At 45.0% G+C, this 26821-nt stretch overlaps 1 protein-coding gene across 1 annotated transcript in view; it reads left to right on the forward strand.

The window, feature by feature from the left end:
• Nucleotides 1-26821, forward strand: part of LOC120056831 (sarcoplasmic/endoplasmic reticulum calcium ATPase 1-like) — a 113396-nt gene that overhangs the window by 23620 nt on the left and 62955 nt on the right. Inside the window, exons 4-5 of the mRNA XM_039005061.1 lie at nt 9664-9768; nt 12318-12456. Of these exons, the coding sequence (XP_038860989.1) occupies nt 9664-9768; nt 12318-12456 (244 nt within the window). The remainder of the gene's footprint in view (nt 1-9663; nt 9769-12317; nt 12457-26821) is intronic.

The raw sequence follows: 26821 nt of genomic DNA on the forward strand, positions 1-26821 counted from the left end.
GAATGTGTCTGTAATACTCTGCCTTGACAGTGGACAGAATGTGTCTGTAATACCCTGCCTTGACAGTGGACAGAATGTGTCTGTAATACCCTGCCTTGACAGTGGACAGAATGTGTCTGTAATACCCTGCCTTGACAGTGGACAGAATGTGTCTGTAATACTCTGCCTTGACAGTGGACAGAATGTGTCTGTAATACCCTGCCTTGACAGTGGACAGAATGTGTCTGTAATACCCTGCCTTGACAGTGGGCAGAATGTGTCTGTAATACTCTGCCTTGACAGTGGGCAGGATGTGTCTGTAATACTCTGCCTTGACAGTGGACAGAATGCGTCTGTAATACTCTGCCTTGACAGTGGACAGAATGTGTCTGTAATACCCTGCCTTGACAGTGGACAGAATGTGTCTGTAATACCCTGCCCTGACAGTGGACAGAATGTGTCTGTAATACCCTGCCTTGACAGTGGACAGAATGTGTCTGTAATACTCTGCCTTGACAGTGGACAGAATGTGTCTGTAATACTCTGCCTTGACAGTGGACAGAATGTGTCTGTAATACTCTGCCTTGACAGTGGGCAGAATGTGTCTGTAATACTCTGCCTTGACAGTGGGCAGAATGTGTCTGTAATACTCTGCCTTGACAGTGGGCAGAATGTGTCTGTAATACTCTGCCTTGACAGTGGACAGAATGTGTCTGTAATACTCTGCCTTGACAGTGGGCAGAATGTGTCTGTAATACTCTGCCTTGACAGTGGGCAGAATGTGTCTGTAATACTCTGCCTTGACAGTGGGCAGAATGTGTCTGTAATACTCTGCCTTGACAGTGGACAGAATGTGTCTGTAATACCCTGCCTTGACAGTGGGCAGAATGTGTCTGTAATACCCTGCCTTGACAGTGGACAGAATGCGTCTGTAATACCCTGCCTTGACAGTGGACAGAATGCGTCTGTAATACTCTGCCTTGACAGTGGGCAGAATGTGTCTGTAATACCCTGCCTTGACAGTGGACAGAATGTGTCTGTAATACCCTGCCTTGACAGTGGACAGAATGTGTCTGTAATACCCTGCCTTGACAGTGGACAGAATGTGTCTGTAATACCCTGCCTTGACAGTGGACAGAATGTGTCTGTAATACCCTGCCTTGACAGTGGACAGAATGTGTCTGTAATACTCTGCCTTGACAGTGGACAGAATGTGTCTGTAATACTCTGCCTTGACAGTGGACAGAATGTGTCTGTAATACTCTGCCTTGACAGTGGGCAGAATGCGTCTGTAATACCCTGCCTTGACAGTGGACAGAATGTGTCTGTAATACCCTGCCTTGACAGTGGACAGAATGCGTCTGTAATACCCTGCCTTGACAGCGGGCAGAATGCGTCTGTAATACCCTGCCTTGACAGCGGACAGAATGCGTCTGTAGTACTCTGCCTTGACAGTGGACAGAATGCGTCTGTAATACCCTGCCTTGACAGTGGACAGGATGTGTCTGTAATACCCTGCTTTGACAGTGGACAGGATGTGTCTGTAATACTCTGCCTTGACAGTGGACAGAATGTGTCTGTAATACCCTGCCTTGACAGTGGACAGAATGTGTCTGTAATACCCTGCCTTGACAGTGGACAGAATGTGTCTGTAATACTCTGCCTTGACAGTGGGCAGAATGTGTCTGTAATACCCTGCCTTGACAGTGGACAGAATGTGTCTGTAATACCCTGCCTTGACAGTGGACAGAATGCGTCTGTAATACCCTGCCTTGACAGTGGACAGAATGCGTCTGTAATACCCTGCCTTGACAGTGGACAGAATGCGTCTGTAATACCCTGCCTTGACAGTGGACAGAATGCGTCTGTAATACCCTGCCTTGACAGTGGACAGAATGTGTCTGTAATACTCTGCCTTGACAGTGGACAGAATGTGTCTGTAATACCCTGCCTTGACAGTGGACAGGATGTGTCTGTAATACCCTGCCTTGACAGTGGACAGGATGTGTCTGTAATACCCTGCCTTGACAGTGGACAGAATGTGTCTGTAATACTCTGCCTTGACAGTGGACAGAATGTGTCTGTAATACTCTGCCTTGACAGTGGACAGAATGTGTCTGTAATACTCTGCCTTGACAGTGGACAGAATGTGTCTGTAATACCCTGCCCTGACAGTGGACAGAATGTGTCTGTAATACCCTGCCCTGACAGTGGACAGAATGTGTCTGTAATACCCTGCCTTGACAGTGGACAGAATGTGTCTGTAATACCCTGCCTTGACAGTGGACAGGATGTGTCTGTAATACCCTGCCTTGACAGTGGACAGAATGTGTCTGTAATACCCTGCCTTGACAGTGGACAGAATGTGTCTGTAATACCCTGCCTTGACAGTGGACAGAATGTGTCTGTAATACTCTGCCTTGACAGTGGGCAGAATGTGTCTGTAATACCCTGCCTTGACAGTGGACAGAATGTGTCTGTAATACCCTGCCTTGACAGTGGGCAGAATGTGTCTGTAATACCCTGCCTTGACAGTGGACAGAATGTGTCTGTAATACCCTGCCTTGACAGTGGACAGAATGTGTCTGTAATACCCTGCCTTGACAGTGGACAGAATGTGTCTGTAATACCCTGCCTTGACAGTGGACAGAATGTGTCTGTAATACCCTGCCTTGACAGTGGACAGAATGTGTCTGTAATACCCTGCCTTGACAGTGGACAGAATGTGTCTGTAATACCCTGCCTTGACAGTGGACAGAATGTGTCTGTAATACCCTGCCTTGACAGTGGACAGAATGTGTCTGTAATACCCTGCCTTGACAGTGGACAGAATGTGTCTGTAATACCCTGCCTTGACAGTGGACAGGATGTGTCTGTAATACCCTGCCTTGACAGTGGACAGAATGTGTCTGTAATACCCTGCCTTGACAGTGGACAGAATGTGTCTGTAATACTCTGTCTGCAGGCATTGCTTTGCATACCACCTCCGTATTTCCAATAATACTGGCCTGCCGACGGCGGAAGGTTCAGACCCGTGACTCCCTAGATTTTCCCCTTAAAAGCATGTCTCTTTACTTCAGTATTTCCAATACTCTGACGCACACAATTCCTTAAATAGCGACCCTGTTTTTGGGCCAGGTGGTAGGGTGGAGTATGTGGCACGGCCAGGGGAACCCTGCCTGTATAATGATTTTATTTCCATCTATTACAGTCCCCAGAGCCACGGGATAGAATTACAGGGCTATTCTGGGCAGCGGAAAATAAGTATTAAAATGTATATGATACAAATATATCTACACTAATTGCCTTTTGTGTTGATCCTGGTGTTTCTAAGTGGGAGGCTGTTTGTTTTTCCTAATGTAAACTGGGCTGCCCTTAATTGTAATTTAAATGTGTTAACACTGTAACAAGACCCTGTTTTTGTTCCACTGATTTACAGCTCCCACAGCTTTACTATACACCAAGCAGACTGAGCTACCTATGCTGGTTTAACCTCCCACAGCTTTACTATACACCAAGCAGACTGAGCTACCTAGGCTGGTTTAACCTCCCACAGCTTTACTATACACCAAGCAGACTGAGCTACCTAGGCTGGTTTAACCTCCCACAGCTTTACTATACACCAAGCAGACTGAGCTACCTAGGCTGGTTTACCCTCCCGCACATCCTTTACTATACACCAAGCAGACTGAGCTACCTAGGCTGGTTTAACCTCCCGCTCATCCTTTACTATACACCAAGCAGACTGAGCTACCTAGGCTGGTTTACCTTCCTGCACATCCTTTACTATACACCAAGCAGACTGAGCTACCTAGGCTGGTTTAACCTCCCACATCCTTTACTATACACCAAGCAGACTGAGCTACCTAGGCTGGTTTAACCGCCCGCACATCCTTTACTATACACCAAGCAGACTGAGCTACCTAGGCTGGTTTACCCTCCCGCACATCCTTTACTATACACCAAGCAGACTGAGCTACCTAGGCTGGTTTAACCTCCCGCACATCCTTTACTATACACCAAGCAGACTGAGCTACCTAGGCTGGTTTACCCTCCCGCACATCCTTTACTATACACCAAGCAGACTGAGCTACCTAGGCTGGTTTAACCTCCCACAGCTTTACTATACACCAAGCAGACTGAGCTACCTAGGCTGGTTTAACCTCCCGCTCATTATTTACTATACACCAAGCAGACTGAGCTACCTAGGCTGGTTTACCCTCCCGCACATCCTTTACTATACACCAAGCAGACTGAGCTACCTAGGCTGGTTTAACCTCCCGCACATCCTTTACTATACACCAAGCAGACTGAGCTACCTAGGCTGGTTTAACCTCCCACAGCTTTACTATACACCAAGCAGACTGAGCTACCTAGGCTGGTTTAACCTCCCACAGCTTTACTATACACCAAGCAGACTGAGCTACCTAGGCTGGTTTAACCTCCCACAGCTTTACTATACACCAAGCAGACTGAGCTACCTAGGCTGGTTTAACCTCCCGCATATCCTTTGACACTTGATGCTGATGTAGGCACTGCATCTCAGTGCTTGAGGCGTCACTACAGACATGATTGTGAGTCCCATAGGGCGGCGCACAATTGGCCCAGCGTTGTCCGGGTTTGGCCTGTGTAGGAAGTCATTGTAAATAAGAATGTGTTCTTAATTGACTTGCCTTGTTAAACAAAAGTTAAATAAAAAAGTGACATCAAATGGATTTATTTAGTTAAATAAACACTTTTATTTTTATTTTATTACAACAATTCAGTTTTAGTGACTGACGTGGGTGCTTTAATGAATTACAGCAACATGTGCTCGGCCTACTGGTGCTGGAAGAGGTGGCGAAAGTGACCTACAGAAGTATCCGAAAGAAAGGCTATCCTAACCTATAAGGGCCAAACCTCAATGGTGGAATTACTCATTTGTGTGCCTATTTGAATAATATGTAAATGAAGACGTTGAGCTGCTCTGACTCAGCATGACATGAGAATAGAGCCTTGTAACCAGGCAACAAGAGAGGAACACAGAACAAAGCTGTTGTTTTTTTAAAGCGGTCTCCGATATAATCATTACACATGACTATTTATGGATGGAAGTCGTAGAGGAGAAGGAATGCTCAAGTTTACCACTACAGCCTCAATAACTGTTACATGGACACAATGCTTACTGTAATTTATCATATTGTAGACAACTTTTTTTTACTATTTAATTTGATCATCTTTTTACTAAGATTTGTTGAGACAACTTGATCACTCCCATCCATCTATGAGAATTATAGACCGGGCTATACCAAGTCAGGCTGACCCATGACACCAACTGATGACAACTGGCAACATCGATCACCTGAAACAATGAATACACTTCCTAATTATGAAATAAACACTTCCTCCATTTTATTCTGAGGAAGGAGGAAAGGTTGGCTTCCTTTATTTCGTTTTCCACGGCATTATGTGAGAGGGGGAGTATAGGTCAATGTTTTGGTTTGTGCAGGAAGGGAGTGAAAAAGTCAAGTTGCCATTGAATTGGGCCCTGATGCTTTGCTTGTTGTCGTGCATGTCTTTGTAAACATTATATTAATACGTATTTTTTATTTTTTCCTTCCATTTGTTAAAGCTGTGTTTTGGTTTTAACGTGATGTTGGAACTGTGTGGCCATTCAGTCCCAATAAGCCATCTGTCTGGAAGTGAAGCGTAACTCCTGTCTGGTGAAACTAAAAACACTTCTCGTCATCCTCCTCTCAAGGGTCTCCAACCTTTTCTAGCATGAGAGCAACTTTTTTTTTTTTTTATGTCATGAGCTATTCTTTTTATAGCTTTCAAAAAGGCACATTCTCTTCTCTGCAACTCTTCCCCAGGTCCTTAGTGCACTACTTTCTCTTGTACACTATGTATTCTGTCAATATGCCTGGTAAAATAATGTTTAATAAAAACTCTGAGGGGGGGGGGCCCTACAAAATAGATTGTGACCCAAATTCTGTTTGAGATTTTCCTGGTTTTCAAAACAAAATTGGGGGGGGGGGGTTCACTCTCAATTACAACTGTTCATAGAGAAACAGCGGAATTGGATGTTCTGAGTTGATGTCAATGTTTAAATCGTATCAGAAAACCATTTTTGTGTAATTCCCCTTTTTTTATGAGCCTCTAATGTGCCAGTCTGGCAATTGTGCTGTACTTCTACTGCTCATTTAACAGCAAAGTCAGCAAATAATAGATTTACTCAGGATATACTTCTGCCAGGTAAGCCTACTTTGCAGTAAACATTTAATTGAGATGCTTTTGAAGAAAGTATTTCTGTCAACCCACAAGATGTTTTTTACATCAACTGGCTACTAGTGATGTGCATTATTTTCTGTGAGCCGGACCGTTTGGCGCCGTTCACCTAAAAGAGACGTTCATTTGGCTCCCAAATTGCTCTTCGTTCAGTAATGCCTTAGAAATTGACTTAAAATCATGACAATATTATACATCTCTCATTTTAAATCCTAAAACATTATGTCAGATCGTGAAATGTGAGTTCAAATACATTTTTACCTGATCAAATGATTAGATGACCTGCAATTTTGTTTTTAAATGAAGACCAAATGTAATACACTGAAAAAAATTAGCGTGGACCAGAATGAGGCCCCCTCCTCACTATACATAGTTCCTGCTCTGTGGTATTGCCATCTTCATAGTTTAAAAAAATATACAACTGTCTGGAGCTCAACAAGCTATAGTAAAAGTATGCAAATCAGGTTGACTAGATAATAGCTGGGAGCTTGTGGTGTCTGATACCTGTGAGATTTATTTTATGACGGTTTGCAGTGGAACACGTGAAAATTCCATGTACTTTCAGAATTGTTTGGCGAGCTACTCATAGGTGGTCTGGTAGCTCGCGATCGACCTGTTGGTAATCCCTGCTCTAACTCCCGTCTGCTAAAACTAAGAACACTCGCTAATTGTCAGAAATACCACGGAAGTGTGTGTCAGTCGCGAGTACAGAGTAGCCAGCCAGGTGCCGGAAGCACCCATGGGTTAGAATATCTTGCCGAAGGAGCTCGATTTTGGTGGCCTCCGGTACATTCATCTGAAATATACAGCAAAATTATTGAATATTTTATCAAGTTTACCTCAGAAATTTTTGTTGTGGTTTTGTGCAGAAAGATATGACTTTGCAACTAAAATGACTGAGCATGTATGAATTAAGTGTATTGTTTTGGATATGGCGGGGCCTAAGGGTGGGCAATTCCAGTCCTCGAGGGCCTGATTGGTGTCACAGTTTTGCCCCAGCTAACACATCTTTGGTTTAGAATGCAATTTGATGAATCAGCTGTGTTTTTCTAGGCATGGAGAAAGTATGACACCAATCAGGCCATCGAGGACTGGAGTTGCCTACCCCTAGGCCTATGTGATCAGGACTATTTTTCAATAGCAACGCGACGTCACAGAGTACACAAGTTCAGCTTCCTCAACTTTGGTCCCGACCCTGGTTTACTCTCCCTCGCCCATGCTTCGCTTTCCTCAGTCGAAAATGAATTGGACCTCGTTTCATCACTCCCCAACGTGCTAGATGGATTTCTGCTGAAAGTGGTAGACGCTCTGCACACACACACACACACACACACAGACACACACACACACACACACACACACACACAGACGGGCATTCTCGTTGCTTCTTCAGAAAGTTGCAGGAAATACGAAATAACTAACTACGTTTCCATTCACGCCGTATTTTAAACAAAACATTCATAACAGCTGTGACGGAAACAGGACGTTTCGGGAACAATTTTATAAATGTTGACAGATAATTTAATTCGGCATGGTGAGTTTCGGCATGGTGAGTTCTTTTTGTGTCGGCAAAATTAATTATGTAAAAAATGGTGGTGGAAACACCTTTTGATTATTATATTATACGATGGTTATTGATTATAATAACCCTCGTATCTAAGTAAACTTGGAGTCACACGATAATATATTGTGTGGTCCTCCCACTACGACTTGGGAAAGCTTGCAGTTTATTAGGCTACAGATGAAGTAAGTTATGATGAACTTCACAGGGTGGTGAATGTGCACGGTGATGGACTTAATGCCCCTTTCCAGTAAATATCGAGGGTCTTATTCTGGTGACATGATGATCGATGCTTGACTGCCATTTTGAGAAATAAAAGTATTCTCGCTCTTATTCATTAATAATCTCATGTAGACTAGACTACCCTCCCGGCCTACCCTCCCGGCCTACCCTCCCGGCCTACCCTCCCGGCCTACCCTCACGGCCTACCCTCACGGCCTACCCTCACGGCCTACCCTCACTGAATCTGTGAGCTGTTGGCTAGAGTGCAGGTGTCAAGACCAGAGGCCCATTTTTGATATTTAACGTTTTTTGTGACAAAACTATTAGTAGAGTTGATAATGTGATGGAAACACATTGACCTTTTAGATTTTCATTCAGTCCTTGAAAACTTAAACGTAAAAAGTACATTTTGTGTGCACTACGTCATCACACGGATTTCTATCCGTAACAAGTCAGTTTGGTGGAAAAATTTGCATTAAAATCTGTCGCCAATTGGATGGAAATCTACCTACTGATGCGTTCTGTTCATGTCTTATGATTTACTTGAGCAAATTAATAAATGTGCAATACATTTAGGTGATTCAATAAATGTTTTAATATTGTTGATTTAATGTCTGGATTCGATGAGGGCCCAAATGATCAAACTTTGACCAGAATGAGGCTCTCCACTACCTGTTGTTCCTGCAGTAATGATTCTTCATCGAATATTTTCATAATTTATTTGTAGATAATTGCCAAAAAGCCTAGGTCTACTAGTAGTCTATGCAAATTAGGGAGCCAAATGAAGGGCTCTCACTGATGTGATTCGGTAGGCTTCACTTTAGCGTCACCGTCTGGCAAGCACCGACATCCTAGCGAAGGAAAACCTAGAAAATCCTTAGGTTTATTTGTCCCGACGCGATACCATGGTCATATAACAACGCTGCATGACTTTATGATTGATTGACTTTATTCAGTCACTTCAACACATTTTATAAACTTGCTGTTCAATTGTCAATTAAAGCACAGTAAATAGCCTACTGTGGAATTTGACTGCAACCCAACCACAGCACACACACACATTGTATCGACCAAAATTGTGGCGACAGATGGCCATAACAAAGGGGTTCCCTGTCATCGCTGGCTTTGTGACTGACGAGCGCCTATCCTATCAATAGATCGCTAGAATATGCATATCATTCATTCTAGTGGGAGAGCGCTCGATGGACTTGCGAATTGATACTTTTACGTGAAAAATAGTATTTTTTAAATTTATTTTTAATTTAAAAAAAAACATTTTATATGAAGTGGAAGAAGTAGCTGGCTGAAAATTAGTCTGTAACCGGCCGATTAGCCGACAGACGGCGCTAATGGAAAACAGTGTCAACTGGCTAGCTAGGCTGAATGAAAGGAAAGGACAGATCAGAACGAGTTGCTCTCCTTCAATATTCTCTACACAGAGCAGAGTGGAGTGAAGGGTAGATTTGCGGGACCCAAACGGTCGTGAATGATGAGCTATCGACCGGAGCTTGAGCCACTGATCTGCTGTGCCCCGCTCCGATCCTCCTCACTGCTCAATACTCACTGTGGAGGAGAAAACACTGTTCTATTAACTCTGTATTATGTTGCCCCCCCCCCCCCCCCCCCCCCTCCAGGTGCTAGCTCTGTTTGAGGAGGGAGAGGAGACCATCACAGCCTTCGTGGAACCTATCGTCATCCTGCTTATCCTCATCGCTAACGCTGTGATCGGAGTCTGGCAGGTGAGTGTCTCTATCTTGTGTGTGTTCGTTCACCTGATCATGTGTCAGGAGATGGTGCTGACATGCAGGATATTATATGAGCCACAGGTCCCGTGTGGCTCAGTTGGTAGAGCATGGCGCTTGCAACGCCAGGGTTGTGGGTTCATTCCCCACGGGGGGACCAGGATGAATATGTATGAACTTTCTAATTTGTAAGTCGCTCTGGATAAGAGCGTCTGCTAAATGACTTAAATGTAAAATGTAAATGTATATGGTGTGTCACCTTAGGGTGAAGACATTATGTCACGAGTCATCTATACAGAACCATAACTTGTGTTCTGCCCTCGACCTTCATACGTGGCAGCAGGGCTTTTATTGATGGGTTGGATAGTAAAGCCGTATCAACTGAAACATGAAAACCATGGAGCCAAGGCCAAGCTTTTAAATTGCCCGGTGTATATACACGTGGCAATGTACATGGTGCTTCTAGAGGCGCCAGTAAAACAAGCCATTGATGATGTAAATGCTAGTTCTGTAGGTATTTCAGTCAGAGCGATCACTTACTGTCTTTGTTCATTTCACTCTGTAGACCTGCAGACAGAAACGGGTCAGTGTTAATTGAAAACCATGAACTGCAGCCTAATCAGAATTGGTCTCTGAATAGAGCACTTAGACCTTGGAGGGATGGGTAGAATGAGGTAGAGGGATGGGTAGAATGAGGTAGAGGGATGGGTAGAATGAGGTAGAGGGATGGGTAGAATGAGGTGGAGGGATGGGTAGAATGAGGTGGAGGGATGGGTAGAATGAGGTGGAGGGATGGGTAGAATGAGGTGGAGGGATGGGTAGAATGAGGTGGAGGGATGGGTAGAATGAGGTGGAGGGATGGGTAGAATGAGGTGGAGGGATGGGTAGAATGAGGTGGAGGGATGGGTAGAATGAGGTGGAGGGATGGGTAGAATGAGGTGGAGGGATGGGTAGAATGAGGTGGAGGCATGGGTAGAATGAGGTGGAGGCATGGGTAGAATGAGGTGGAGGCATGGGTAGAATGAGGTGGAGGCATGGGTAGAATGAGGTGGAGGCATGGGTAGAATGAGGTGGAGGGATGGGTAGAATGAGGAGGTGGAGGGATGGGTAGAATGAGGAGGTGGAGGGATGGGTAGAATGAGGAGGTGGAGGGATGGGTAGAATGAGGAGGTGGAGGGATGGGTAGAATGAGGAGGTGGAGGGATGGGTAGAATGAGGAGGTGGAGGGATGGGTAGAATGAGGAGGTGGAGGGATGGGTAGAATGAGGAGGTGGAGGGATGGGTAGAATGAGGAGGTGGAGGGATGGGTAGAATGGGGTGGAGGGATGGGTAGAATGAGGTGGAGGGATGGGTAGAATGAGGTGGAGGGATGGGTAGAATGAGGAGGTGGAGGGATGGGTAGAATGAGGAGGTGGAGGGATGGGTAGAATGAGGAGGTGGAGGGATGGGTAGAATGAGGTGGAGGGATGGGTAGAATGAGGTGGAGGGATGGGTAGAATGAGGAGGTGGAGGGATGGGTAGAATGGGGTAGAGGGATGGGTAGAATGGGGTAGAGGGATGGGTAGAATGGGGTAGAGGGATGGGTAGAATGAGGAGAATGAGGAGGGATGAGTAGAATGGGGTAGAGGGATGGGTAGAATGGGGTAGAGGGATGGGTAGAATGGGGTAGAGGGATGGGTAGAATGGGGTAGAGGGATGGGTAGAATGGGGTAGAGGGATGGGTAGAATGGGGTAGAGGGATGGGTAGAATGGGGTAGAGGGATGGGTAGAATGGGGTAGAGGGATGGGTAGAATGGGGTAGAGGGATGGGTAGAATGGGGTAGAGGGATGGGTAGAATGAGGAGGGATGGGTAGAATGGGGTAGAGGGATGGGTAGAATGGGGTAGAGGGATGGGTAGAATGGGGTAGAATGAGGAGGTGGTGGGATGGGTAGAATGAGGAGAATGAGGAGGGATGAGTAGAATGAGGAGAATGAGGAGGGATGAGGAGAATGAGGAGGGATGAGTAGAATGAGGAGGGATGGGGAGAATGGGGTAGAGGGATGGGTAGAATGGGGTAGAGGGATGGGTAGAATGGGGTAGAGGGATGGGTAGAGGGATAGGTAGAGGGATGGGTAGAGGGGTAGAGGGATGGGTAGAGGGATGGGTAGAGGGATGGGTAGAGGGATGGGTAGAGGGATGGGTAGAGGGATGGGTAGAATGAGGAGGGATGGGTAGAATGAGGAGGGATGGGTAGAATGAGGAGGTGGAGGGATGGGTAGAATGAGGAGGGATGGGTAGAATGAGGAGGAGGGATAGATAGAGCAGATGTGATAAAGTGGGATTTGGAGGACACATTGACAGCTGAGTGAGCGAGCACTGGGTAAGGTCAGTCTATGCGTTGAATGTTCCGTTTATAGCCATTGCCTTTTCTAGTAGGTGTTCATTCCAAAGTGACAGAAATACACAAACACTTCAGCGTGGTACGAAATGGGGCTGCAATAAAGCTTGGACCTTTTGGCCTCTGTGTTGGTACTGAACCTGCCTCTGTCTCTCTGTGTGGTCCAGGAGAGGAACGCGGAGAACGCCATCGAGGCGCTGAAGGAGTACGAGCCAGAGATAGCCAAGGTGTACCGCATGAACCGCAAGGCTGTCCAGAGGGTCAAAGCCCGGGAAATAGTGCCTGGGGACGTTGTAGAGATTGCCGGTGAGTACAGGGTGAGGGACAGACAGGTTTTTTTCAGTGTGAAAGTATTTTTCTTTGTTTCACCCTGCATTCTGGCCCATACCAAAAACACACACACAGGTATATGGCCCTATGCCCCATTTCCAGTGCTGGAAACGTCAATCAAAACTAAGTTACACACACACACACACACACACAGTGCCTTCAGAAAGTGTTCCCACAGTTTGTTGTACTACAGCCTGATTTTTAAATAGATTAAATGTTGTTGTTTTTTGTCACTTGTTTTTTGTCACTGATCTACACACAATACTCCATAATGTCTTGAATCAATAAAGTAACTAACCCCAACCCCTTTGTTATGACAAGCTTAAATAAGTTCAGGAGTAAAAAGTGGCTTTAAAATTCACATAATAAAGTTGCATGTACTCACTCTGTGTGCAGTAATATTTCTTACCATGATTTATGAACGGCTACCTCTACTATCTGTACCCCACACATACAATTATCTCTTATTACTTAGTAGAGCAGTGCATTTCAAAACACACACATATACAATACCAGTCTAACGTTTGGACACACCTACTCATTCAAGGGTTTTTCTATATTTTAACTATTTTCTACATTGTAGAAGAGTAGTGAAGTCATCAAAACTATAATAAAAAGTGTTAAACAAATGAAAATATATTTTAGGTTCTTCAAAGTAGCCACCTTTTGCCTTGAAGACAGCTTTGCACACTTTTAGCATGCTGACTGCAGGAATGTCCACCAGAGCTGTTGCCAGATCATTTCTAGACCTAGGCTATTTGGCTACTCTCTACAGATACATTTTGAAAACATTCTGAAGGAATCATTACTGCAAGAACAACAGGTAGTGGAGAGCCTCATTCAGACGGCTGAGGAGTATTTCTGTCTGTAATAAAGCCCTTTTGTGGGGGGAAAACTATTTTTGATTGGCTGGGCCTGGCTCCCAAGTGGGTGGGCCTATTGTCTCCCAGGCCCACCTATGGCTGCGCCCCTGCCCAGTCATGTGAAACCCATAGATTAGGGCCTAATGAATTTATTTCATTTGACTGATTTTCTTTATATGAACTGTAACTCAGTAAAATCTTTGAACTTGTTGCGTTTATGATATCGTACGTAAACTAAAACAGAGGCATTCTGGCAGTACTCATAGGCACTGTGGATCCTAAGGGGCTATATGAGGATTTATTTCCTTGTTTCTCTAATGTTGTTGCCTTCATGGTTTTTTTTGGGGGGGGGGGTGTCTCTATCGATTAATGAGACGCAAATGTTATATTTATTTTATTGCTGTAATTTGCCATTTACCTTGAAACATATTATAATTTGTTTATATTATTGTCTCAATGAGCCACTAGGCTATAAATAAGAGCTAAGTGCAATGGTCAGGACACTGACGTTAGCTTGACGTAGAAACGTCCGTCACTTGTTCGCATCCTGGTCGGTGAATTAAAGTGAGCAATAAGAAATCAATCTCTGACTTGTTTGAGTGCTCCAACTCCATTGTACCTTGAATTAGTCCTTTTGGAAGTTTCTCCTTGGTAAGTCGTTCATGTGATTTGTCATTTGTTGTTTGTATGCTTTGGATGGTGTATCAATACACCCAGTAACTACAAAGATCTTTCCTAACTCAGTTGCCGGAGAGGAAGGAAACCGCTCAGGGATTTCACCTTGAAGCCAATGGTAACTTTTTAAAACAGAGTTTAATGGCTGTGATAGGAGAAAACTGAGGATGGATCAACAACATTGTAGTTACTCCACAATACTAACCTAAATGACAGAGTGAAAAGAAGGAAGCCTGTACAGAGCAAAAATATTCCAAAACATGCATCCTGTTGGCAACAAGGCACTCAAGTAATACTGCAAAAAAAATTGGCAAAGCGATTCACTTTTTGTCCTGAATCGAAAGTGTTATGTTTGGGGCAAATCCAATACAACACATCACTGAGTACCCCTCTTCATATTTTCAAGCACAGTGGAGGCTGCATGTAATGGGTATGCTTGTAATCATTAAGGACTGGGGAGTTTTTCAGGATAAAAAAGAAATGGAATGGAGCTAATCACAGGCAAAATCCTAGAGGAAAACCTGGTTCAGTCTGCTTTCCACCAGTCACTGGGAGATTAATTCACCTTTCAGCAGGACAATAACCTAAAACACAAGGCAAAATCTACACTGGAGTTGCTTACCAAGAAGACCGTGAATGTTCCTGAGTCGCCGAGGTACAGTTTTTAATTAAATCTACTTAAATCTATGGCAAGACCTGAAAATGGTTGTCTAGCAATGATCAACAACATCAACAGCAATGATCAATGACATCATTTTGAAAAGAATAATGGGCAGATGTTACACAATCCAGCTGTGGAAAGACTGCCAAAGACTGCTTCTACAAAGTATTGACTCACGGGTGTGAATACTTATGTAAATTAGATATTTTTGTATTTAATTTTCAATAAATGTGAAGAAAAAAAAATCAAAAAACATGTTTTCACTTTGTCATTATGGGTTATAGTGTGTAGATGGGTGAGAAATGTAATACATTTTGAATTTAGGCTGTAACACAACAAAATGTGGAATAAGTCGAGGGGTATGAATACCTTGTGAAGGCACTGTAAAAGCCTTTCCTCTGGGCCCACAGATGCCAGCCAGGACCACGTGTGAGAAGTGGCTGCGGTCGTCCCTGTATTTAGGGGACTTTAAATTTCCAAAGCGTTTCCCATGCTCTGTCTCACCACCTGGTTACTGCTGCTGGGTATTTGACAGACACGGCTGGCTCATCTAAAAATAGTCTTGTCACTGGTTCCAGAACATGTGTGTATCGCGCACGCATGCACACACACACACGGTGCAGAGAAGTTCTCATCATCAACGTAATTTGTGTTTATTTGTGTAAACCTTGGCTTTGCCGTCCTAATGATTTCACACAGTATCAGCAGCAGAGTGATGTCTTGAAGGTGGGGGGGAAGGAAACGGGAGGGAGAGAGGGACCACAGCTTTCATTCATAATCACTGCACTGCATGCCTCCTAAGGCAGTCACAAGACAAGTGAAAGGGATGGTGTGCTCTGAATGGGTAATGTACTAGCTAGCTAGAATGAAGACCCAGTGTTCTGGTTAGGTAGCATGTATTTAAGAATGAAACACACTGAAGACACAGTGTTCTGGTTAGGTAGCATGTATGTAAGAATGAAACACACTGAAGACACAGTGTTCTGGTTAGGTAGCATGTATTTTAAGAATGAAACACACTGAAGACACAGTGTTCTGGTTAGGTAGCATGTATGTAAGAATGAAACACACTGAAGACGCAGGCAGTTTTCTCCATGGTGTGAATGTTCATCTGGTGGAAGAAGAGGGAGAGAGCGGTGGAGGTGTAGATAACCTGACCCAGTGTCGTAGGAAACTTTGTTCAGCAGGGTGTGTTGACTGGGCTCGGTTGTGACACCCTCCCTCCCCCGACCAGACATGTATTTTATTATGGATCCACATTAGCTGCTGCCAAGGAAGCAGCTACTCTTCCTGGGGTCTGGCAAAATTTAAGACAGTTATACAATTTGAAAAACATTACAATACATTCATTACAGAATTCATGACAATTACCTGATGTGGAATAGAGTTCCATGTAGTCATGGCTCTACATTGTACTGTGCGCCTCCCATAGTCTGTTCTGGACTTGGACTGTGAAGAGACCTCTGGTGGCACGTCCTGTGGGGTATGTATTGGTGTCTGAGCTGTATGCTAGTAGTTTAAACAAACAGCTCTGTGCTTTCAACATGTCAGTACCGCTGACATACAAGTAGTGATGAAGTCAATCTCTCCTCTACTTTGAGCCAGGAGAGATTGACATGCATATTATTGTTAGCTCTCTGTGTACATCCAAGGGCCAGCCGTGCTGCCCTGTTCTGAGCCAATTGCAATTTTCCAAGGTCCCTCTTTGTGGCACCTGACCACACGACTGAACAGTAGTCCAGGTGTGACAAAACTAGAGCCTGTAGGACTTGCCTTGTTGATAGTGTTGTTGAGAAGGCAGAGCAGCGCTTTATTATGGACAGACTTCCCCCCATCTTAGCTACTACTGCATCAATATGTTTTGACCATGACAGTTTACAATCCAGGGTTACTCCAGGCAGTTTAGTCATCTCAACTTGCTCAATTTCCACATCTTTTTTAAAAATTACAATATAAAGAGAATGATTTGTCCCAAATACAATGCTTTTAGTTTTTTAAATATTTAGGACTAACTTATTCCTTGCCACCCATTCTGAAACTAACTGCAGCTCTTTGTTAGGTGTTGCAGCCGTTTCAGTTGACTGGCAGACGGAACAACAACAACACTGCCAGTCAGGGGGGGCTACCCAAACAGCCTGTCTCCATGGCAACAATCCTCAGACTAGCTCCACCTCTACTGAAGCACAGAAATGTTGAGGTTCAACAGCACCTCTTAGAACACTGAGAAGAAGCAGCACTATCAGGTATCCTGTTTAAGTGTTAAGGTTGAGAGTCTACACCAGAAGTTAATGGGTATCTGTAGGAGGAAGGTATATGATGGGGGTCAATTAAGCTTGGAATGTACTGAGTGTAGGGAAAACGATCACATGTGGCAGGCATTGATAAGGGGGGAGAGAGTCATGGATTAGTGATGAAGTGGGTGGAGGTCAGGTCACGGTAAGGGAAAATGGACCGTTTATTGCCCCTATCACTTAGTTTCCTGCCTAGCAATAAAGATACAATATTTAGCGAGAAGGAGGAGACTCCTTCTATACCACCACTATTGTAACCCATGTCTTTGTCTGTTCAGCTGTTCGATCCTTTAGGGAAGAATACACTTGGTTTAAAGCTTTCATAGGGTCCGTTGAGTTCTTACTCTGATCATTAGAACCTAACACTTTCTGGGACATATAATACAATTCCAGTCTGACACTACTGTATATGAGGAACCAATGCGATCTAGCCACTCCAATCCTCTTTATTGTCTCTATGGCGATCTGGCATATTTGAGCTGAGGTGGAGAGGGAAGTGTTTTCTGTTGAAATGGGATTTGACCCCCCCCCCCCCCCCCCCCCCCCCCCCCCCCCCCCCCCCCCATCTGTCTCTGTAATCAGGGTCTCCTCTGTGGACGGTGAGTCCGAATATCACTCCTCTCTGTCAGCAGCTCTATATAAATGAATGATGGGGTTTAGTTAGTCTAGCCCATCCAGTATCTGCTGAATGGAGGGCAGAGCACTCCCACTGTAGCACGCAGCCACACTGTTCACACAGACAGAGGAAAGATGCCAGTCTGTCAGGATGTGAGGGGCCCACAGAGGAAAGATGCTAGTCTGTCAGGATGTGAGGGGCCCACAGAGGAAAGATGCCAGTCTGTCAGGATGTGAGTGGCCCACAGAGGAAAGATGCCAGTCTGTCAGGATGTGAGGGGCCCACAGAGGAAAGATGTCAGGATGTGAGGGGCCCACAGAGGAAAGATGCCAGTCTGTCAGGATGTGAGGGGCCCACAGAGGAAAGATGCCAGTCTGTCAGGATGTGAGGGGCCCACAGAGGAAAGATGCTAGTCTGTCAGGATGTGAGGGGCCCACAGAGGAAAGATGCTAGTCTGTCAGGATGTGAGGGGCCCACAGAGGAAAGATGCCAGTCTGTCAGGATGTGAGGGGCCCACAGAGGAAAGATGCCAGTCTGTCAGGATGTGAGGGGCCCACAGAGGAAAGATGCCAGTCTGTCAGGATGTGAGGGGCCCACAGAGGAAAGATGCCAGTCTGTCAGGATGTGAGGGGCCCACAGAGGAAAGATGCCAGTCTGTCAGGATGTGAGGGGCCCACAGAGGAAAGATGCCAGGATGTGAGGGGCCCACAGAGGAAAGATGCCAGGATGTGAGGGGCCCACAGAGGAAAGATGCCAGGATGTGAGGGGCCCACAGAGGAAAGATGCCAGGATGTGAGGGGCCCACAGAGGAAAGATGCCAGGATGTGAGGGGCCCACAGAGGAAAGATGCCAGGATGTGAGGGGCCCACAGAGGAAAGATGCCAGGATGTGAGGGGCCCACAGAGGAAAGATGCCAGTCTGTCAGGATGTGAGGGGCCCACAGAGGAAAGATGCCAGTCTGTCAGGATGTGAGGGGCCCACAGAGGAAAGATGCCATTTCCTTCCATAGCAGATACTGGATAGAGAGGCTTCCAGCTTGGCATAGTGTTCTGTATGTACAGTATTGCCTGAGCAGAGGAATATCTCTCTGTGACTTAATCTGGTTGCTTAGTGCCATGTAACACTAGTAAACACTCAGTAGGTAAAACCGCAGTTATTTTTTTCTCTCTCAGAAAATGTCTAAAAGCATGTCAAGAATGGGTGACAAGGCAAACACTCCTTTTAAAATTATTATATATATTTTTTAAACTTACATTTCTTCTCCAAAAATGTTTGTGTCGAGTCTTTTCTCTCCTGCATGTTGGATTAGTGTCCGTTCAAGTTGTTTCCATGGGAACGAGCGATCTGAAAGGAATGGAAATGGACACTCGACTACAGTGCCTTTTTGAGGAGAGCTTAAAAAACATCAATGCAGTATATTTACACAAGTTTCCACCCTCCTCTCTGCTGCCTGCCTGGTTTCACATTGTCCCCAGTGTTACGCCACAGTTATGGGTGTGGAACATTCCCTGGTTTTTATCATTTTTGTTTTTTTATAGATAGAAACTCACTGTACACTTGAGACAGACAGGGTTGTTGGAACGACGAACACATACAGGCTTTGAGGGCCTCAAGAAATAGAAACCTGGGAAGACCTCCTAGTGGAAAAGGAAGGGAGTGAAGATCGTCCCATACAGGAATGGGTGCCATGTAGCCAGTTCACTACTACACATGATGTTTGGGTTCCATTCTAATGAATATCCAATGCCCAACCTCCTCGGTTAGGGAACTAGAGATGGATTTAGGTGGTAATGAGGTCAGAGTTGAAGAAGCTATGCTGTACTGTATTTTGCCTGCTGTCTATCTTCAGGAGAACTGGGACTGTGAACCTATCAGTAGTACGACCTTAAGAACACAACAAGCTCTGTCAGTGTGCTACTTGCTGTGGCATGATTCAATTAAATCCTCAATATCAGACCATCACAAATCACACCAACCAGTGTTTGGTCTGATAGATGCTAAGTTCCAGGAGTGAATATCAGACAATCACATCAACCAGTGTTTGGTCTGATAGATCCTAAGTTCCAGCCAGGGTTGAACGTTAAGTTAAGCACACTCTACTGGATGATTCTCCAAAGGTTGCCTCCAGACAGTTGACAGTTTGCACTCAGTAATGGCGTAGGCTGCATTATGTTAAGGTAAGTATTCACTGTCAAATAGAACTTACTGATTCCCCAGCTCCTAGTATTACCATTTAGATGGGAGGGGAGCGAGCGAGACTCAGTCTGTGGGAGGTGATTGGAGACGAGTGATGGGTGAGTTGGAGGCGATAGGACTACAGAAGGTGAGGAGGATGCTGGGAGTGGGAGTTTCAAAAGCCTCTTTTTGCAGTTGCCACACATACACCTCTCTTTCCTCGCTACATCTCTTTCTGGTTGTTGTTGAGGAAGAGAGGAGGAGTGGATTGTCAGATATACCGTGAGAGATTGAGTACTCGTGATGAAGTAGGAAAATGAGAACTCCAAGGGCAATGCAGGAAAATGCCATGATAGGGGGGGGGGGGGGGGGGGGGAACAGGTTTTCTGAAATCAAACTAGCAGTTTGCCATAGTCCTACCAATGAATGTGATGAAAGGTTTTTAATCAATACCTTTAGTTTGGTCAGTGGTTCACTTCCTGATTAGAGTTGGAGGGGAGGCCAAATAACGCTCCCACACACACTAGGTCATGGAACATAGCTGATCACTGTCAGTTTGCCTTCCGTAATAATGATCATTCTGCACCACCAGATAAGGCAATAGACAAGACAGAGACTTTTCATGAGGGATCACCTTGAAAAGCCTAATTGGTGCATTCTGTTACTAGCCTTGTTTTAGTGAATAGCAGTGGATTAGGCTGATATCTGAGGACAGGGTTGGACCCATCTGAATTATGTAGGCTGATGTCTGAGGACAGGGTTGACCACTCTGGATAACATGTAGGCTGATGTCTGAGGACAGGGTTGACCACTCTGGATTATGTAGGCTGATATCTGAGGACAGGGTTGACCACTCTGGATTATGTAGGCTGATATCTGAGGACAGGGTTGACCACTCTGGATAACATGTAGGCTGATGTCTGAGGACAGGGTTGGACCACTCTGGATAACATGTAGGCTGATGTCTGAGGACAGGGTTGACCACTCTGGATAACATGTAGGCTGATGTCTGAGGACAGGATTGACCACTCTGGATTATGTAGGCTGATATCTGAGGACAGGGTTGGACCCATCTGAATTATGTAGGCTGATGTCTGAGGACAGGGTTGACCACTCTGGATAACATGTAGGCTGATGTCTGAGGACAGGGTTGGACCACTCTGGATAACATGTAGGCTGATGTCTGAGGACAGGGTTGACCACTCTGGATTATGTAGGCTGATATCTGAGGACAGGGTTGACCACTCTGGATTATGTAGGCTGATATCTGAGGACAGGGTTGGACCCATCTGAATTATGTAGGCTGATGTCTGAGGACAGGGTTGGACCACTCTGGATAACATGTAGGCTGATGTCTGAGGACAGGGTTGACCACTCTGGATTATGTAGGCTGATATCTGAGGACAGGGTTGACCACTCTGGATTATGTAGGCTGATATCTGAGGACAGGGTTGACCACTCTGGATAACATGTAGGCTGATGTCTGAGGACAGGGTTGACCACTCTGGATAACATGTAGGCTGATGTCTGAGGACAGGGTTGACCACTCTGGATAACATGTAGGCTGATGTCTGATGACAGGGTTGACCACTCTGGATTATGTAGGCTGATGTCTGAGGACAGGGTTGACCACTCTGGATAACATGTAGGCTGATGTCTGAGGACAGGGTTGACCACTCTGGATAACATGTAGGCTGATGTCTGAGGACAGGGTTGACCACTCTGGATAACATGTAGGCTGATGTCTGAGGACAGGGTTGGACCCATCTGAATTATATAGGCTGATGTCTGAGGACAGGGTTGGACCACTCTGGATAACATGTAGGCTGATGTCTGAGGACAGGGTTGACCACTCTGGATTATGTAGGCTGATATCTGAGGACAGGGTTGGACCCATCTGAATTATGTAGGCTGATGTCTGAGGACAGGGTTGGACCACTCTGGATAACATGTAGGCTGATGTCTGAGGACAGGGTTGACCACTCTGGATTATGTAGGCTGATGTCTGAGGACAGGGTTGACCACTCTGGATAACATGTAGGCTGATGTCTGAGGACAGGGTTGGACCACTCTGGATAACATGTAGGCTGATGTCTGAGGACAGGGTTGACCACTCTGGATAACATGTAGGCTGATGTCTGAGGACAGGGTTGACCACTCTGGATAACATGTAGGCTGATGTCTGAGGACAGGGTTGGACCACTCTGGATTATGTAGGCTGATATCTGAGGACAGGGTTGACCACTCTGGATTATGTAGGCTGATGTCTGAGGACAGGGTTGACCACTCTGGATTATGTAGGCTGATATCTGAGGACAGGGTTGACCACTCTGGATTATGTAGGCTGATATCTGAGGACAGGGTTGGACCCATCTGAATTATGTAGGCTGATGTCTGAGGACAGGGTTGGACCACTCTGGATAACATGTAGGCTGATGTCTGAGGACAGGGTTGACCACTCTGGATTATGTAGGCTGATGTCTGAGGACAGGGTTGACCACTCTGGATTATGTAGGCTGATATCTGAGGACAGGGTTGGACCCATCTGAATTATGTAGGCTGATGTCTGAGGACAGGGTTGGACCCATCTGAATTATATAGGCTGATGTCTGAGGACAGGGTTGACCACTCTGGATAACATGTAGGCTGATGTCTGAGGACAGGGTTGACCACTCTGGATAACATGTAGGCTGATGTCTGATGACAGGGTTGACCACTCTGGATTATGTAGGCTGATGTCTGAGGACAGGGTTGACCACTCTGGATAACATGTAGGCTGATGTCTGAGGACAGGGTTGGACCACTCTGGATAACATGTAGGCTGATGTCTGAGGACAGGGTTGACCACTCTGGATAACATGTAGGCTGATGTCTGAGGACAGCTTTGACCACTCTGGATAACATGTAGGCTGATGTCTGAGGACAGGGTTGACCACTCTGGATAACATGTAGGCTGATGTCTGAGGACAGGGTTGGACCACTCTGGATAACATGTAGGCTGATGTCTGAGGACAGGGTTGACCACTCTGGATAACATGTAGGCTGATGTCTGAGGACAGGGTTGACCACTCTGGATAACATGTAGGCTGATGTCTGAGGACAGGGTTGACCACTCTGGATAACATGTAGGCTGATGTCTGAGGACAGGGTTGACCACTCTGGATAACATGTAGTACAGAACTGTGTTAATGTATGTATTTACCTCTGTAAACCACGCAACTTCAAACCATTGCAGAATGGCATATTGGTTGTGTGGTTGTCAACATCAGTTGCAACATAGCTTTCAGTTATGAGGATGTCTGCTTCCTGTCTTATGACTTGTAAACCTCTTACTGTAATGATATCTTCATATTCTAGAAGTTTTTACTTTAAAAAAAAAAGTTTTTTGTCTGGTGCTTGGATGAAGCAATTCCAGCATCACTATCCAGGTGTGACCCACCAACGAGCCCCAAAACCTGTTGAATGTGAAGCTGTGACAAATGTGTGCAGTGGAAGCAATGAGCATGGTTCAAAGGACAGTAAGTGCCACATGCCCATGACACCTAAACCCTGTCATGAAAGATGACTTTAATATACAGCCAGAGAGGAGAGAAATATATTAGAGGTATTAATCCAAGCTGCTTGTTTATGGCTTCATCCCTCTGTGATGAGGGAGCGGAGTGCTTTCTCAGATGCCGAGCGCGAGTGTGGAATCAATTTTATAGGGATGGCATCGTGACTCGATCAGAGTTGCATCAAGGTCGTTTTTTTTTTTTTTTTTTTGGTATACGGTTGGCTGCATGTTGTTGACTTGCAAGGCTAAGCCAGGGCTCGCTGGCTGAAGTTACTTTGCTAAAGGCTTTGTTTTTTTAATACTGCGATTCGATAGGTTGCAATTGAGTGTTCACCTGGGAAACGTGGGTGGTTGCCGGCAGTTTCACAGCTAGGCTTCCATCTTCTCATTTCCTTTATGATTACACCTCCTGGCTCGCTGGACTCACATCTTCACAGGTCACCACAGAGGGCAAAGATCCTCATTTAAAATCTCACACACCTTTCTCTTGTCTCTCGTCACTCCCCTATTCTCTCGTCTCCATTTCAATTGAAGTGCTTTATTGGCATGGGAACCATATGTTAACATTGCCAAAGCAAGTGAAGTAGATGATAAACAAAAGTGAAATAAACAAAAATGTACAGTACACATTACACTCACAGAAGTTACAAAAGAATAAAGACATTTCAAATGTCATTATTTCTATATACAGTGTTGTAACAATGTGCAAATAGTTCAAGTACAAAAGGGAAAATAAATAAACATATTTACATTGGGTTTGTTCTTCACTGATTGCCCTTGTGGCAACAGGTCACAAATCTTGCTGCTGTGATGGCACACTGGTATTTCACGCAGTAGATATGGGAGTTGATCAAAATTGGATTTGCTTTTGAATTCTTTGGATCTGTGTAATCTGAGGGAAATATGTGTCTCTATCGTCATACATTTGGCAGGAGGTTAGGAAGTGCAGCTCAGTTTCTACCTCATTTTGTGGGCAGTGTGCACATAACCTGTCTTCTCTTGAGAGCCAGGTCTGCCTACGGCGGCCTTTCTCAATAGCAAGGCTATGCTCACTGAGTCTGTACATAGTCAACAAAGCTTTCCTTAAGTTTGGGTCAGTCACAGTGGCCAAGTATTCTGCCACTGTGTACTCTCTGTTTAGGGCCAAATAACATTCTAGTTTGCTCTGGTTTTTTGTTAATTACTTGACACATTGGAAAGAAGAATCTTTTTGTTTTCTCATGATTTGGTTGGGTCTAATTGTGTTGTTGTCCTGGGGCTCTGTGGTTTGTGTTTGTGAACAGAGCCCCAGGACCAGCATGCTTAGGGGACTCTTCTCCAGGTTCATCTCTCTGTAGGTGATTGCTTTGTTATGGAAGGTTTGGGAATCACTTCCTTTTAGGTGGTTGTAGAATTTAACGTCTCTTTTCTGGATTTTGGTAATTAGCGAGTATCGGCCTAATTCTGCTCTGCATGCATTATTTGGTGTTCTACATTTTACACTGAGGATATTTTTTCAGAATTCTGCATGCAGAGTCAGTTTGGTGTTTGTCCCATTTTTGTGAATTCTTGGTTGGTGAGCGGACCCGAGACTTCACAACCATAAAGGGCAATGGGTTCTAAAACTGATTCAAGTATCTTAAGCCAGATCCTAATGAGTATGTCGAATTTTAGGTTCCTTTTAAACAAATTAAACCATCTAGTGTTCAGCGAATTAACAATACAATGTCAAATTTATTTTGTTTTTATTTCACCTTTTATTTAACCTGGTAGGCTAGTTGAGAACAAGTTCTCATTTACAATTGCGACCTGGCCAAGATAAAGCAAAGCAGTTCGACACATACAACAACACAGAGTTACACATGGAGTAAAACAAACATACAGTCAATAATACAGTAGAAAAATAAGTCTATATACAATGTGAGCAAATGAGGTGAGATAAGGGAGGTAAAGGCAAAAAAAAGGCCATGGTGGCGAAGTAAATACAATATAGCAAGTAAAACACTGGAATGGTAGATTTGCAGTGGAAGAATGTGCAAAGTAGAAATATAAATAATGGGGTGCAAAGGAGATAAATAAATAAATACAGTAGGGGAAGAGGTAGTTGTGTGGGCTAAATTATAGATGGGCTATGTACAGGTGCAGTACAGTAATCTGTGAGTTGTTCTGACAGCTGGTGCTTAAAGCTAGTAAGGGAGATAAATGTTTCCAGTTTCAGAGATTTTTGTAGATCGTTCCAGTCATTGGCAGCAGAGAACTGGAAGGAAAGGCGGCCAAAGGAGAAATTGGTTTTGGGGGTGACCAGAGAGATATACCTGCTGGAGCGCGTGCTACAGGTGGGTGCTGCTATGGTGACCAGCAAGCTGAGATCAGGGGGGACTTTACCTAGCAGGGTCTTGTAGATGACCTGAAGCCAGTGGGTTTGGCGACGAGTATGAAGCGAGGGCCAGCCAACGAGAGCGTACAGGTCGCAGTGGTGGATAGTATATGGGGCTTTGGTGACAAAACGGATGGCACTGTGATAGACTGCATCCAATTTATTGAGTAGGGTATTGGAGGCTATTTTGTAAATGACATCGCCGAAGTCGAGGATCGGTAGGATGGTCAGTTTTACGAGGGTATGTTTGGCAGCATGAGTGAAGGATGCTTTGTTGCAAAATAGGAAGCCAATTCTAGATTTAACTTTGGATTGGAGATGTTTGATGTGAGTCTGGAAGGAGAGTTTACAGTCTAACCAGACACCTAGGTATTTGTAGTTGTCCACATATTCTAACTCAGAACCGTCCAGAGTAGGGATGCTGGATGGGCGGGCAGGTGCATTCAGCGATCGGTTGAAGAGCATGCATTTAGTTTTACTTTCATTTAAGAGCAGTTGGAGGCCACGGAAGGAGAGTTGTAATGGCATTGAAGCTCGTCTGGAGGGTTGTTAACAGTGTCCAAAGAAGGGCCAGAAGTATACAGAATGGTGTTGTCTGCATAGAGGTGGATCAGAGACTCACCAGCAGCAAGAGTGACATTGATACAGGTAGCCTAGTCAAATAATTAACATCCAATCACATTAACCCTTACTCTCTCGCGGGAAACCTTCGTGCTTGCGCAGACATTTAGAAACGAAACATGCCAATTTGAAAAATACCCCATGGGAGTAGTAAGACATGTATAAAAGCAACAGATACCATTAATAAGAAGGGGCTAGAAGCGTCTTATATGGTGAGCTACTGAGTGGCTAGGACAGGCAAGCCCCATACTATTGTGGAGGACTTCATTCTTCCTGCTGCTGCTGATATGGCTGGGACAATGCTGGGAGGAAAGGCCCCAAAAACTATACAGACAATGCCTTCATCAAACATTGTTTCACGATGCATCCGTGACATGGCAGGAGATGGTTTGAAACAATTACTGCTTCGCATACAAGCCAGTGAATTATATGCGTTACAGCAGGATCAGTCAACAGATGTGGTGGGCCTGGCAAAGCTCCTGGTATATGGGGCGGCAGGTAGCCTAGTAGTTAGAGCGTTGGGCCAGTAA

This window comes from Salvelinus namaycush, chromosome 12 (genome assembly GCF_016432855.1).
Source record: "Salvelinus namaycush isolate Seneca chromosome 12, SaNama_1.0, whole genome shotgun sequence".
In the NCBI taxonomy this organism is placed as follows: domain Eukaryota; kingdom Metazoa; phylum Chordata; class Actinopteri; order Salmoniformes; family Salmonidae; genus Salvelinus; species Salvelinus namaycush.